This window comes from Ailuropoda melanoleuca, chromosome 1 (assembly GCF_002007445.2).
Source record: "Ailuropoda melanoleuca isolate Jingjing chromosome 1, ASM200744v2, whole genome shotgun sequence".
Classification (NCBI taxonomy): domain Eukaryota; kingdom Metazoa; phylum Chordata; class Mammalia; order Carnivora; family Ursidae; genus Ailuropoda; species Ailuropoda melanoleuca.
This window is the reverse complement of record NC_048218.1, coordinates 7,525,833-7,541,361: the sequence shown is the minus strand read 5'-3', so window position 1 is coordinate 7,541,361 and position 15,529 is coordinate 7,525,833. Positions and strand designations below refer to the sequence as shown.

Genomic DNA, 15,529 nt, shown 5'->3' with positions numbered 1-15,529 from the left:
CGTTGCTTCCTTAATGTTAGTGTAAATGAGTAGAAGTTTATAAGGAAAGCCCGTCACAGTGTAATTTTTAGGTAATCACGTAGTTTTAATGCATGGAATCAAATTGTAGATCTATCAGCTTAGTTTTCCCTGATTTCATTTTTGTAGCTTATTTTTTTTGGGGGGGAGTGGGTAGCTTATTCTTAAATTGGCATCTTCTAAACTATCTGAATTGTCCTTTTAAATACTATTGTGCATTATATTTTGTTTTTTTTCCCATGTGGATTAAATTTTTTAATCTTGAAATGTACATACAAGACTATACAAACCTGTAAAATTAAAAGATAATTAAAAAACAGCTGTGTGCTTTCACGCAGCTTAAGAAAACAGTACCTATCAGTACTTCTGAAGCCTGTGTCATACTGATTATTTTCACCTGCTGCTTGTTATATTTAACCTATTAATTTAGTTATTTTGAAACTACATATAATTTTTAGTTTTATGTCATTATAAAACATTGTGACATGAGAGAGAAAACGTCATAGCGACCATTTAGTTCATCAGTTCCTGAGTTAATCTGGATTTGCCATATCATGCTAATGCATTCATTTCAGTCAGTTTCGCCAATCTTGATCTTTGAGGATTAGCATTGATTTTATAAATCTCAGTTAGTCACTGCTCTTAATTAGGTGTCTCAGTGTTCTCCCTCTCTCTCCTTCACCTTCCACGTCCCTCTGTCGAGAGAGATAGGTGCAAGGAGACTAAGTCTGATACCTACCTGGGCATTCCACGTGATTAAACTCAGCCTGTTGAAATTCTCTCCCTTGATGTGCTGTGGATTACTACTATTATGCAGTGATTTTCAGACAACTAAAAAATGGTTTGTAGGTTTAGCTTCAAAAACCAGTTAAACTCAGTTTCTACATTGTTCGTAGACTGTTCTATTGCTTTTAGCACAATGTGAACTAAAGCATACTGTGAAAGATTTTGAGGATTATAGGAGGTTCCTGTGGTAACGATAGTAGATGCTTTTCATTAGCATCTAATTTAGCTCCATAATTTGTGAATGACTCCATTTGTGGGGGGAAAGGTGAAAAATTCACTGTAGGTTTTTCTCAGAAAAATTTAAAATCTGACTGGATTTTTAGGCTTCTTTAGAAAGAAAATTGTATTTATAGTTTGCAAAGTATATTGGTGTTCGCTGGTACCTACTTACTGTCATAAAATGCTGACCTGATATAAACAGATTTTCTTTTTCTTTTTTTTTTAAAGTGAGCTGCTGAAAGGGTATATGGAACTATCCCTGGATTTGAATTTAAAGCAGCCCAAGGTCAAGACTGAAGGAGTCTTAGCGTTGCTCCGTAGATGATGGTTTAGTTGCTGCATGTGTCAGCAGCAAGTTTTGTAACTTGTATAGATGCTTTACCCTTTGCTAAAGGCCACTTTTCATATGAGTAGTGATTAATGGTTGACTTTCTAAAAGATGTCCATTTTAGTTTCAGACAGTCTTGATGCATGCTTCTTCTGATCCTCACATGTGCTTGCTCTCCTTTGTGCCACTGGCTCGCCCATATTCTTACCTTTAGATATTTTGTAAAGTACTGGGATAATCTGCTAATTTGTAACTGCTTTTAATGGAATGAAAAAATGCTAATGGTTTATCTGATTCTGCTCTTTTCTTATGAAGACCTTTGGTATCAACAGTATCTATCCTTTTGAAACCATCGAAGTTGGCAAAGTGTAGATAGCATTGTAAGTAACATTTTATAGGTGAAGAATGGGATGTTGAGAACCTACAAGATTAGATAATACATAATTCAGAGCTAGAGATTTAGTTCACATTTCCTGTCCCCATGGTCCATGCTAGAAGGGTAAGGACCATTTATAAGAGAAAAATGGTTAGAAATCTATGTCTTTGAAGAAAAAAATCCTTGCTCTTGAGGATTCAAATACTATTATTTTTTGGAGTAAAACTGTTTTGATGTAGTAATTTAATGTGCATCCATCCATCTATCCATATACCCCCCAAAATGGGTACCAGTTGGTCCCATGTCTAAGGTTTTACCACAGCACCTAAACTGGAAACGTGGTTCTTTAGGAATGGAATCTGGAATATAGGTAATGATTTTAGACTTAGGCAGTTCCTAAGTTACAGATAATTCTTCATGCATTTATAGCCCTGTCCCTGAGCTGCTCTTCCACTTACTGCTATTTGGAGTACAAACGTCCAGCTTTTGAAGAACCTGGGAGTTCCAAAATAGAAGGAGAAATGAATGAAGAGCAGAAATGTTTGAGGGCAATAAATATACATTCAGATTATGACCATTTGCCTAAAAATGTTTTTGTTCAAGCTACCTCGGTCATTTTAAACTTTATTTTGTAATGTGAGTAGAATTCTACCAATTAGGGTTTCATTTGGACTAACTAGTAGCATCCTTGTGGAAAATTGCAAATATGAAAGTAAATTATTTCAGTCCAGTTGATCTCTATCACATACCTGAAACGAACCACACTGAGGTAATAGGAGTTTGGGATGGTAATTTAGGAACACAGGACTACTTAGGAGAAAGGATTAGGAGGCAGGATGATTGGGATTCCCTAGGGTGCAATTTAGGGAATTAGAGACATCAGGAGTTAAGAGAGTTCTAACAAAGGAAAACAACCTGTTTTAGACTTTGTTCAGATAGGATCTAGAATTGGTTACCTTTCTGTGTTCTCAGCGGTCCCCAGTGCCCACGATCAATAATATTTTTTGGTATCAGTAAGTTTCTTTTGGCTGGCTTGGGAACTTGGCCAACATAAGCAACATTGTTTCATTAGTAATATTTATGGAATTCCACAGTATCAATTTAAAAAGTAAATTTTTAAACTGAACTCAAATAAGTTAGGTTGTAGCCTGTGCTTGTCCTCCTCTCTTCTATTATCATCTACTCTGAGTGGATAACAACAGTGAGATTGCTTTTGCTTTCCCGTCAGTCATATAAATTTTGCTGGTCATTTGTAAAATACCAATGGAAGCAGTAAGTAGGAAGTACAGTGAAAAACTTACAGTAAAGGAAGAGAAACCACTTGGAGAGCAAAAAAGGGCTTGTGGGCTTAGGGGAGCAGTTGTGAGCAGTGTCTCAGAACTCAATTTACAGATAACATTGGTAGATTATCCTGTAAGGCAACTTGCATTACCTCTGCTGACCTCTGATAGTAAGCCACGATGAAAAGTGAATTCCTGTTGATACTGATTTGTGAATTGATGGGTATTACAAAATGTAATTTTTTTCCAGATAAATTGTATGNATTACAAAATGTAATTTTTTCCCCAGATAAATTGTATAGAATAGTGGAATATTGACTGTTTATTTCATACCTAGAAATGCCTGAAGTTTCATTAGTAGTAGGCAGATTGTGAAACTTTTTCTCCCTGACAGTTGAGTACTTTGCATTTTATATATATAATTGATTTTCATTAATGAAAATTATTTTCAAGTAAGTGTAAATAAATTTTAGTAAACGAAATTTGCAATATTTTTATCTCTGTTTTGGGGACTGTAGTTATGTTAANTGTATAGAATAGTGGAATATTGACTGTTTATTTCATACCTAGAAATGCCTGAAGTTTCATTAGTAGTAGGCAGATTGTGAAACTTTTTCTCCCTGACAGTTGAGTACTTTGCATTTTTTATATATAATTGATTTTCATTAATGAAAATTATTTTCAAGTAAGTGTAAATAAATTTTAGTAAACGAAATTTGCAGTATTTTTATCTTTGTTTTGGGGACTGTAGTTACCTTGGATGTTCCTCAATAGGGGTAATTGTCTTGCATCCTTATCTCTTATCATAATCTGTTTTTCTTCACACAGTGTTATAGTTTTGCTGCTGGACTCTTCCCTCCCTCCCCCCACCCCATCAGGATGATATGAGACTTGAAAGAAGACGATGCATACAGGTGACTCAAGTTTTGCAATACAGTAAAGCTGTGGCTGTCTGAGCAAATGCGGGAACTGGGGGGGGCTTTCTGATAAACAGCATTAGTGGGGGGAATGATATTTAGATCAATAAATACAAAGTTAGTTGGGATATTTAATAAATGACTTTGGGAATCCATTTGATAATTACTTACAGTGTGGTATTAATACATGTACAGCATAGTGATTGTTAGTCTTGACCTTTTTGAAAGTGGTTGGTTGGCTAATACTTTGGTGAGACTTGAAGCGTTTCTGTTAAAAATAAATAAAAATATTCACTAATATTCACCTTTATGGTTGAATGCATGTGTCCTTCGGATCCCCATTAAAATAGAGCAAATCTACGGCATATGGAGTAGGTGTTATTGTATCTAAAATAAGACTCTGACAATTCAGTAAAGGATATTACACCCGTATGTATGATTCCTTGGAAAAATACGGTCTGGGATTTTGTTTTTCTTCTGGTTCCCTCCTTCATCCTTTCCTCCATCCTTCCCTCTTTTTCTCTTCTATCTTCCCTTCCTCCCTTCCTTTCATCCTTTTATTTGTATTTATGCAGGAAAACACTATAAAGGCATTTTTGAAAGAATTTTTTGGATTGGTTTATTATTAATTGAGGTGATCTTATTGATGGAAAATGGGAAATTGGAGGCTAGCACATCTATGGCTCTGTTCAGACTCTTGAAAATACAGTGTAGCTAATGGATAAAGTGTTAACTTTTAAACTTGTATGTTCTTTAAATGAGGCTGATTGTGAGGTGTTTTGTTGAACCAAGGGGCTTATACCTACAGACTTTGTCAGGATAGTCTACATTCATAAACTTTGAAAATCTGGTCTTTAACTGGAAAAGAAGTAACTACATAAACTTCACATAGATATTTAATTACATTATTGGTGTAGCTCTTAAAGTTTTTGTGACTAGTTTTTGTTTTTGGTGATCTTTGTTTTCTAAAGGAAAAAATTACCTTTTTGACTTTAGAGTGGGGTTTTAAAAAATGTCTGTACTATTTTGAATGAAGAAATGTGTTTGAATATATTTTTAAAATAAATTAGAGGTCAAGTAATACTTCACATTCGTGAGGGATTCAAAGAATCTGATGGTAATTCTTTTTTAAGTAAAAGGTGATTGAGTAGTCCTCTCTGTGATCCATCTCTCAGACGGGCACGTGTATGTGTCTACCTGTACAAATTAGAGATNTGTGTCTGCCTGTACAAATTAGAGGTGCGCCATGTACGCATTCTGGCTCAGTGGCTGAGAAGGTCAACATGATGCTGAGACTGAATATCACCATCTTAGAGAAATAGGAATATTTACGGAGAAGTATTTGAGAATTTTATGAAAATTTTGTTGTCAGATTTTATAAGTTTGACCTTTTGGTGCAGGAATAGTTTCTAGGCAATGTCAGCTCTCAGATTGCTCGTCGGGTACTATACTGCACGTTGGCTATACCAAGTAGATACTCACTTTCAACTGAGGTCAGTAGAGGAACAAAATATTTTTGGGGTATCTAGATTTATCCGTGAATATTAATGATTTTGGAGAAATTTTGAGGTGGCAAAGTTGCTATTTTATTTCTCCTTTAATCTTGACATGATATGAAGTGTTCCCAAATAGCTCTTTTTCTTGAAAGGCTTATGGGTGAAATGAAATATCTGAAGAGTGAATACCATTTATAAAAGTTACCTAGTTAATTTTATGAATGCTAGAAGACAAAAAAAAATCCTACAAAGATTAGATTTATGATACAATCCAGTCTCTCTTATTTGGCCTTGTATTCATTAAAAACTGTCAACATTTATTGGCTTATAAAAGAAAAAAACTCGAGAAGGAAGATCTAGCTTGCTCTAATATATGNGCTTGTTCTAATATATGTATTAGCTCTTAGTATTTCCCTTTTAACAATTTGCAAGTTAAGAATTGTTTTTGAACATAAAATTAGCAGCTGTCCTAATCATCATTAATTAATGCGGCAGTTTGCTCTTGTATTACTGTGCACACATGTATTATACTTCATCTGATAGAACTTTAACACATAAAAGCTCATAAGGAGTTTTTCAGTGACAGTTATTTCTAGAATGCTTTTGCATACTTGAAAGTGAATATTCTGTTTTCCCAAGGCTTTCGTGGTATTGTATGTTGGTTAGATGTGATGATACTCCTCTCTCATACTATTTCATTGATTAAGCATGGGTACAGGGATGCCAGAAAGGATGTTGATGTAGGTGTTGACTGATGATTGGACTTTCAAAAGCAAAAGCTTTAGTAATAGATTTTTACTGAACACCAAGCCAAAGTCCAACTTGGATGCATCTCTAATACTTCTGTATAGAGGCATTCTTGTACTTGTTTAATTTGAGGGTCTTTTTGCATATTTAAAAATAAGAATATAAATAAGGTAAAATTGGATTATTTTTAAATTTTTGAATGAAAAGTTATTTGTGACCGAACATTTATTTGGTTAACATTTGCTTTGTACCAGGTACTGTAATAGTCTGTAATAGGTGCTCTGCTCACAGTGATCCCTGTGCTTAGGAATCCAGGAGCATAGTTCAGTTGGAGGACGGGGCAGATATGTAAGAAACGATGCAGTGGATATTTATGATAAGTTTTTAAGACTTACGTATTGAATTTGNGTATTGAATTTAAGGCTTCTGGAGTAAAAACAGAAAATACTCTTTGGTAAATAGCATTCACAATACTGGCCTCACCTGACATCCACATGCCGATGTTATCAGAATCTACATTTGTGTCCCCACTCCTTTCTCCTGAGCTCCAGACTCATGCGGCTAACTCCTAGATGTCTCTTCTGTACACACCCCTTCAGTCCCGTTCATTCCCGTTAGAGATGGGTGACATTCTACCTAAGACTACCGTTATCCTGGGAACCTAGGAGCATTCTTTACCCTTTTGAATTAAGAGGTAACCAGATTTCATTTATTTAAAAGAGGTCAAATCATTTCCTTCTGACATTGCATTTGCAAGATGCAATGCCTCAGAGATTACCGTGTACATTAACATAAAAGCTCTTGCATTTTTTTCAATTTATTTGATAGAAGGAATTCCCCACCCTCTTATTGGTTATTTATGCTCATTAGCATCCAATGGAACATAATTTCTGAAAAGCTGTTGGATATAGCAGTTGATGCCATTCTTCATTTTGATGACATGGGCTGCTTTAACAATTAAAATGGTCTTTGAACTACAGTGATAGGCTAGTCACTTTAAAACTTGAAATAGTTCTAGAACATACAGAACTACAACTCTTTTAGGAGGAATGCTTTGGAAATTTATTTTACATTGTACCAGTTTGTTCATAGGGTCGTTGTCATATTTGTTACACGTATCAATTTAAGTGCTTAAAACTAATATGGTGGAATTTTAATGTTTCGATTCTCTCATTTATTTTAAAATGTGAGTTTTGTAGGGCAAGGTTTGCATACTTCAGCTCTCATAGGAATATGACATATTATAACAGAACAATTAGAAGCCAGATCTGTAAATTTAAAAAAAGAGCTTTGAAATCTCACTTAGATGCAAGGTGCGTTGGGTTTATACATGTAAATATTTGGCACATATTGCCAGTTGCCTCCTTTTGGAATTGTTCTTCACACAGTCCTGTGCATCTGGTCTTTACGTGTTTTCCCTTCTGTAGCTCCTACTCATGTTTTAACCCTGGGCTATCAGCTTCCATTCCTACTAATTCAATAGATTTCTTGTTTTTGGTGAATGATAAACCGAGTGGATTTATTTTTGCTCTCAGGTTTTTACTTTTTCTCCCTGTTTATTAAGTAATACACAATCACTGAAAAAAATTTGGAAATTTATAAGACTATAGATGAGTAGAAGGAAATATACCCACAGTTCTATGTACTTCACTTTGGCATATTCCCTTTCAGTTTTTGGTTTTCTGTGGCATTTTTTACATTCAGGATGGTATGCTTGGGTTAGAATGTATTTTATATTATTTATATCTTCCCTTTTTTGGCTTAGCATTGTATCATAAGTATTTCCCTGTGTCATCAAAAACTTGACTAACTGTAGTGATGTGCTGTCATTTTAGACTTCAACCAGACTAGAGCATTCAGAACTATAACTGTCTTTTGAGGGTGTTTTAGAAATTCATTTTAAAGTGTGCCGATTTGAGACTGTGTCATTATAGGATCGTTTCCTAGTTAAGTTTGATATCTCTTATTAGACGTTGTTATTTTTAAAATTTTTCCTTTCCATTTCTTAAAAGCACTAACATCTGTGCCTTAATGTTTGGTTGTATGTTAAATTACTTTCTTATAATTGATTCCTAGGAGTGTAAGTATTGGGTTACAGAATTTGGAAGATTTTAAGGCCCTTGGTACAACTTTTCAGAAAGCTTTTTGTTAATATGTACCAGTTTACACTTACTAGCATTACATGAATGTGTGTCTTTTAATATATCTTTGTGAGCATTGAGTATTATAGTTAAAAATAACTCTCTAATTCAGCTGGCAAAAAGAAGAATGTCCTATTTTAGGAAGTACAAAAGTAATAGTGTATACTCAGCAGAGGAAGGAGTTCCAAGTGCTTCCAAAAAGTATAATAAAGTAAGTGGCGCCTGGCTGGCACACTTGGAAGAACATGGGACTCTTGATATCGGTGTGGTGAGTTCAAGCCCCATGTCAGGTGGAGAGATTACTTAAATAAATAAAACTTAAAGAAAAAAGAAATGCATAAAGGAAGCATCAAACCTCATAGTTTGGTAGATATTGTCCCTCCAGGATTATTTCTTTCTAGCAAATCATTTTTAGTTAATGCCTGTATAGCATTTGCACACATTTGCTTACCATTTTTTTGTCCCACCTGATCCGACAGTTCCTCAAGATCAGAGGGCTGTGGCTTATCTTTCTTGTGTGCCCTGTGTCTGTGTAGCAGGTTTCCTGGGATGTAAAGGTGGCTCAGTGAATCCTTGCAGAAGGAATAATTTTTGCCATCCTGATCCCTAAAAATATCTTACTGTGAATGTCTGCTCTAACAAATTTCTTAAAATGGTTTGAAGACTTCCACATTATTTTCTCCTTCATTTTCCTTTTAGATTTCATATTTTTATTATTTCAGCTTCTAGTTNTAAAAATATCTTACTGTGAATGCCTGCTCTAATAAATTTCTTAAAATGGTTTTAAGACTTCCACATTATTTTCTCCTTCATTTTCCTTTTATATTTCATATTTTTATTATTTCAGCTTCTAATTTCTAAGTAGAAGGAATTAATGATTACATCCTGTACATATCACATAAGAGAACATATGATATATATGGAAATGATGGGAAACCCAAGGTTAGCCACATTGCAAAGTTGTATTTCTTAGTCCTTAGTGCCTTTATTCTAAAGTGAAAGCAAATAAATTCATATTTGTTAATTTTAGATTTTAGGGATACTTACTAAAGTTACCTCCAAAAGAATGTTTGAGCTCTGAGAAGATGAAAGCAGGACATAGTTTTTTGAATCTCTACAGTTTTCTCTAAAAACAGAGTAGCTAGAACAGCAAAACCAAAAACTCATGTTCAGCTACCTTACAAGATTAGGCAAACGGTATCCCCACAAACCCTAATATAAGCGGGTGGGAACAAATCTCCAATAACTACAAGACTTGCATGATGTCACCATTTGTACAGAAGGATGCAGAAGGAAGCAGCAGGCTATCTGAAAGGTCTGAGAACAAGAGAACCTCAAGATAGCCAACAAAAACTCCCTGGAAAGTGTGTCAACCAAGTTTGAGAACAGCAGCAGAGACTAAGATGTATCTCAGTTCCCAGGGTACAAAGGGTGCACAGGAGTTCTTTGGGGTCAGAGCCATCTGGTCCCTATGAACTTTCAAAGCCAGCTAAAGCTCCCTTGGCCAAAGCCCCACACTTAAGGAGACACTGCTGGGAAAAGAATCCACATTAAGTGGGATGGAGGCAGTGGAGGCAAAGGGAAAAAGGTCAGATGAAGTGGGAGAAGGTGAGCTCACAGGAGATCTCATTTATTTGGCTGTTTTTCAGTACTCTTCATAAAAATAGAAAAGGCCTGTTACTAAAGACAGAAAAGCTAGCTCCTCCAGTTTTCTAAAAGTTTTTAATTTTTTAGGAAAATGAGCAAGAGACAAGGATGATAGATTTCCCACAGAGGGTTTTTTTGTTTTTGTTTTTGTTTTTTTTTTTTTTTGAGAGAGAGAGTGAGTGCATGAGAGAGCACAAGCAAGGGGAGCTGCAGAGGGAGAGGGAGAAGCACACTTCCTGCTAAGCAGGGAGCCTGACATGGGGCTCCATCTCAGAACCCTGAGATCATGACCTGAGCCAAAGGCACATGCTTAACCAACCGAGCCAACCAGGTGCCCCTCCCACAAAGTTTTTGTAAGAAGAAAGGAATAAAGAGCAGAATAATATTCATGTAGATAATGAAAGTGTAGAAAGAAATGTCCATGAAACTAGTGAAAACTGTAACCTAATGTTTCATAACAAACCCAAGCAAATTTAGAAAGTGATACAAATATGAAAGAGCAACATAAATCTGAATAGGGAAGTCTTAGAAATGTGATAACTGAGGAAAGAGAAATTAAAAAACAAGTCACTAGTAAAATGAAACTAATAAAATCCAGAAGGAACACAAGAGTGAAAAAGCACAATAGAGAATTTTAGAGAAACTGAAGAGAAATAGGAGAAAAAAATTTAAAAGGAATTGAAGAAAAACTAAAGGACCATCTAGAAAAATATGACAGTTATTAAAGACAGTAAAGTTTCAACTATGGAGTAATAAGAGATCCTGAGGAAGAACCAAAGTAATGAAAATAAGTAGTAATAATTATAATTGAAGTAAATTTCCTGAAATGAAAAAAAGATCTGCCACCACTTTTGGAAAGGGCACGTTGTATACTTGTGTAAATAGATCCAGAAATGACCAATAGGCAGACATATTCATTTTTTTATAAGATTTTATTTATTTATTAGAGAGAGAGACAGCCAGCGAGAGAGGGAACACAAGCAGGGGGAGTGGGAGAGGAAGAAACAGGCTCCCAGTGGAGGAGCCCAATGTGGGGCTCGATCCCAGAACGCTGGGATCACGCCCTGAGCCAAAGGCAGACGCTTAACGACTGAGCCACCCAGGTGCCCCGGCAGATGTATTCTTTAAAAATTACTGGACTTGAAAGAAAAGAAGAATCTTGGGTTATCTAGGCAAAGACCCAAGTCATTATTAGGGGGAAGGAATATTAGATTATCTGATTTTGATAGCAACACTTTATACCAGAAGCAATGGAGTAACACCTAGTATTCTCAAGGAAAATGAGAGAGCCTGGAGTTTTATATCCAGCTAAATTGACTAAAGTATAAAAACAGACGAACTGTTAGGAACACAGGTATGAAGTTGGGGAACTTTTGTTTCTTTGAACACTTCTTGAGGAATCTACTAGAGAGTAAACTTTGGCAACCAGGAAGACTGCAGGGACATGGATATAAGGGAGTGTCACACAGATGCTGGTGGAGTTTACACCGAGGGATGATATGTGCAGGTGTAATGTATAATGCCTGTACTCTCTGCAGTGAGGGTGCAATACCAATAACCAGGAAAATAAAAGCAGAAGAAAGTTGCTGTTTGCTTCATAGTTATTAATGGGGAGTGAAAGCATATTAATTCAAATCAGATTCTTGGAGAAGAGGAAGGTAGGGGGGAAAAGTTACTAATTAAATTTCTGTGATGTTTTTAAGTAGGGGAATCAGTAGGGCATACTTCTTCACTTCAAGACATAATGAAAAGAAAGGAAAATAGAAGGGATTTGGGCGTATGATAGAAATACATTAATACCGACCTAACCATCAGAACAAAGTACAAGCTCCAAATCTCAGTTTCTTCCTATGGAGAATAAGAAGCATAACGATGGTAATAATACCTCATAATACATGGAGTGCGGGTTGTGTACATCGCACTTTTTATTATTAGTATTACCTCCCCATCCAATTATTACCATACTATCTATGCATATTTGGGGCTTGCATTTTCTTTTCCTTTCTTTTCCTCTCTTTTCCTTTCTTTTCTTTTTAAGATTTATTTATTTATTTGACAGAGAGTGAGAGAGCACAGCAAGGGGAGCAGCAGAGGGAGAGGGAGAAGCAGGTGATGAGGGGCTCCATCCCAGGACTCTGGGATCATGACCTGAGCCAAAGGCAGATGCTTAACCACCTGAGCCACCCAGGCACCCCAGGGGCTTGCATTTTCTTAAATTTCTCCTGTATTTGAGAAATTGACATGTCTTCTCAAATTACGTGTTAATGTCTCAAATTTTATATTATGCTTGTATTATCAGAGTTACAGTCAATTCAAATTTAATCCCATTTACGTAATTTAAAATTTGTGTTGAAGGGCTGTTTTATTTATTAGGCATTAGGATTATGCAACTTTGTGGCCTCCCATTTGGACTCAGAATTAGGCAGAGAGCATTTCCAGGAGCAGGTTAGTAGGGAAAAAATGTGATGGGTAAAGTTTTTTTTTTTTTTCTGGGAACCAAGTTAGCTCAAAATAAACATTTTGCTTTTTCATAGTTATGAAATGATTATATAACATCCACTTTTATCTGAATATAGTAGAAAGATATCTTATTGTAGTCATGCAGATCTGTTGTTCAAAGATAACTGAAATACTTAAGCTCTCTTTTTTTCCCATTAATATGAGACATGTTCATAATGTTTTTCTTTCTTTGAGAGTAGGGACTTTTCCAAGCCCTCCTCTTTTTTATAAGTTGTGTGTGCATGTGTGCGTGCATGCATACACAACTATTCTATGAAATATAATTTACGCACCTGAAAATTTATGCATTTTATANGTGCATGCATACACAACTATTCTATGAAATATAATTTATGCACCATAAAATTTATGCATTTTATGAGTAAATTTTGAGTTTTTATGGAACTCACATAGTTGTGCAGTTATCACCACCACAATCCAGTTTACCTATTTTTACTTAGAAATAAATCAAGTTCAGATAGAACTCCTATAAAGAGGAAAGTGAAAATCACCAGTAATCCTTTCACATTCAGGTAACAATCATTGTAATTTTTGGTATATATATATATTGTCTGTTACTTTATGTGCCTATGGCTCCTACAGACCATATTTAAGAAACAAAATTGGGGTCATATTTTACTTACTTTATATAGTTTTCAAAATTTAAACATTTTTCATCATTAATATTCTTTTATAGCATTTTANTCTTTTATAGTATTTTTCATGGCTAATTAGTATTCGACAAATCAGTTACTATTTAACCTACTCCCCGTTGTTGCTAATTAATAAATAATGTTTAAGTGAACATTATTGTGTAGTCTTTGTGTTCCTCTTTGATTTATTGCCTTAGGTCAATTCCTCAAAGTTGCAGTTGTTGAATTTAAGGATATGTACATTTTTACAGATTTTTGATACATATTTTCAAATATCTTTTTATTTTTTTTTAAAGATTTTATTTATTTATTTCAGAGAGAGTGAATGCAAGCATGAGCAGGGGGAGGGGCAGAGGTGGAAGCAGACTCCCTGCTGAGCAGAGAGCCTGACATGGGGCTTGATCANGGTGGAAGCAGACTCCCCGCTGTGCAGAGAGCCTGACATGGGGCTTGATCCCAGGACCCCTGGATCATGACTTGAACTGAAGGCAGTTGCCTAATTGACTGAGCCACCCAGGCACCCCTCAAATATCTTTTTAAAGTACAATTTATGCTTCTCCCAGCTATACATCAGAATTTTCCCATACTCTAAAATCCTGGGTATTTAAAAAATGTTTGCCAGTTTGATAGATACAACTTAATATTTAATTTGTATTTCTTTGAATATTAGTGAGACTGAATATGTTCCATATTATTCATATGTTCTGTGCATTTGCTTTTACTGTTCTCTGCTGGTATTTCTCTTAGGTTTTTTTTTGTTTGTTTGTTTTGTTTTGTTTTTAAATTTGTAAGAGTTCCTTATTGAATCCTTACTATAATGCCAGGAACTGTTCTAAGCAATTTTTAAAAAAGAATTTATTTATTTATTGGAGAGGGAGTGAGCGAGTGAGAGACTGAACACAAGCAGGGGGAATGGGAGAGGAAGAAGCAGGCTCATAGCNGATAGGGAGAAGCAGACTCCCTGTTGAGCAGGGAGCCTGATGCATGGCTCAACCCAGGACTCTGGGATGGTGACCTGAGCCCAAGGCAGACACCTAACCGACTGAGCCACCGAGGGACCTGCAATTTACATTTTTTTAAAAAGATTTTATTTATTTATTTGTTTGACAGAGATAGAGATAGCCAGCGAGAGAGGGAACACAAGCAGGGGGAATGGGAGAGGAAGAAGCAGGCTCATAGCAGAGGAGCCTGATGTGGGGCTCGATCCCATAACACCAGGATCACGCCCTGAGCCAAAGGCAGACACTTAACCTCTGTGCCACCCAGGCGCCCCTGCAATTTACATTTTTTAACTCATTAACTCTTCATGGTAACTTTGAGATAGGCATGACGATTAACCCAGCCAGAGATGAGGTCGCCTGCCCAGGTCACAAAGTTAGTATGGATGGAGGTAGGATGCAAACCAGGAGCATGATTCCAGACTTTTTTTTCCTTTTTCTTTTTTTTTTTTAAGATTTTATTTATTTATTGGACAGAGAGAGACACAGTGAGAGAGGGAACAGCAGCAGGGGGAGTGGGAGAGGGAGAAGCAGGCTTCCCGTGGAGCAGGGAGTCCGATGTGGGGCTTGATCCAAGGACCCTGGGATCATGACCTGAGCCGAAGGCAGATGTTTAATGACTGAGCCACCCAGGCGCCCCTGATTCCAGACTCTTAACCAGTATATTCCTGCTTACTTACTGCTAGTAATACATTTTCCAGTTTGTGTTTTTAATTTTTAATTAAATTTAAAATTGTTTTTACAGTATCATTTTATACAGGATTTTAAAGTTTCTGCATGGAGAAACTACATATTATTTATGAGTGTAACACCTGGGACATAATAGATTCTCAAATGTTTGTTGAAGAAATGAGAATAAAGCCATTAATAATCTCTTGGTGGTGACCTTTTATTTTCTGTATTATATTTCCTCTTTTAAAAGGATTCCCAGGGGGACGCCTGGGTGCCACAGTTGTTAAGTGTCTGCCTTCGGCTCAGGGCGTGATCCTGGCATTCTGGGATCGAGCCCCACATCGGGCTTCTCTGCTGGGAGCCTGCTTCTTCCTCTCCCACTCCCCCTGCTTGTGTTCCCTCTTTCGCAGGCTGTCTCTCTCTGTCAAATAAATAAATAAAATCTTAAAAAAAATAAAAGGATTCCCAGGGGCTTCATAAATAATTTACTCTTTGGTTTTGATAAAATATGACAAGCTTATCTGTATTAGCTTTTTTGGAAAGTCTGTGGGAGTAACTGCTGCTTTAAAAAGGAATATGTGTTCTTAAGCAAGTGTGAATTATGAAAAATGTGTATTATTGACAGTGATTTGAATTATAGGTTCAAGTGAAATAAAATACGTGTTTTGGTTCTAGGAATAATCTGATGGAGTTGGTTTTTGTGCTTTTAGAAAATGGGTAGATTTGGCCATTGTTTCAAAAGATTTTTTTTT

General features: G+C 36.0%; 1 protein-coding gene across 3 annotated transcripts in view; it reads left to right on the top strand.

Annotated features, from left to right (window-relative positions):
• Positions 1–15,529, top strand: part of DYRK1A (dual specificity tyrosine phosphorylation regulated kinase 1A) — a 155,933-nt gene that overhangs the window by 31,624 nt on the left and 108,780 nt on the right. For 2 of the 3 annotated variants that reach the window (XM_034655616.1, XM_034655618.1), the window contains exon 2: positions 3,836–3,921. In XM_034655616.1, coding sequence (XP_034511507.1) covers positions 3,912–3,921 — 10 coding nt within the window. In that variant the 5' untranslated portion in view covers positions 3,836–3,911. Of the gene's footprint in view, positions 1–3,551; positions 3,922–15,529 lie in introns of those variants that run through there. The other variant, XM_034655617.1, reaches the window with a different exon arrangement.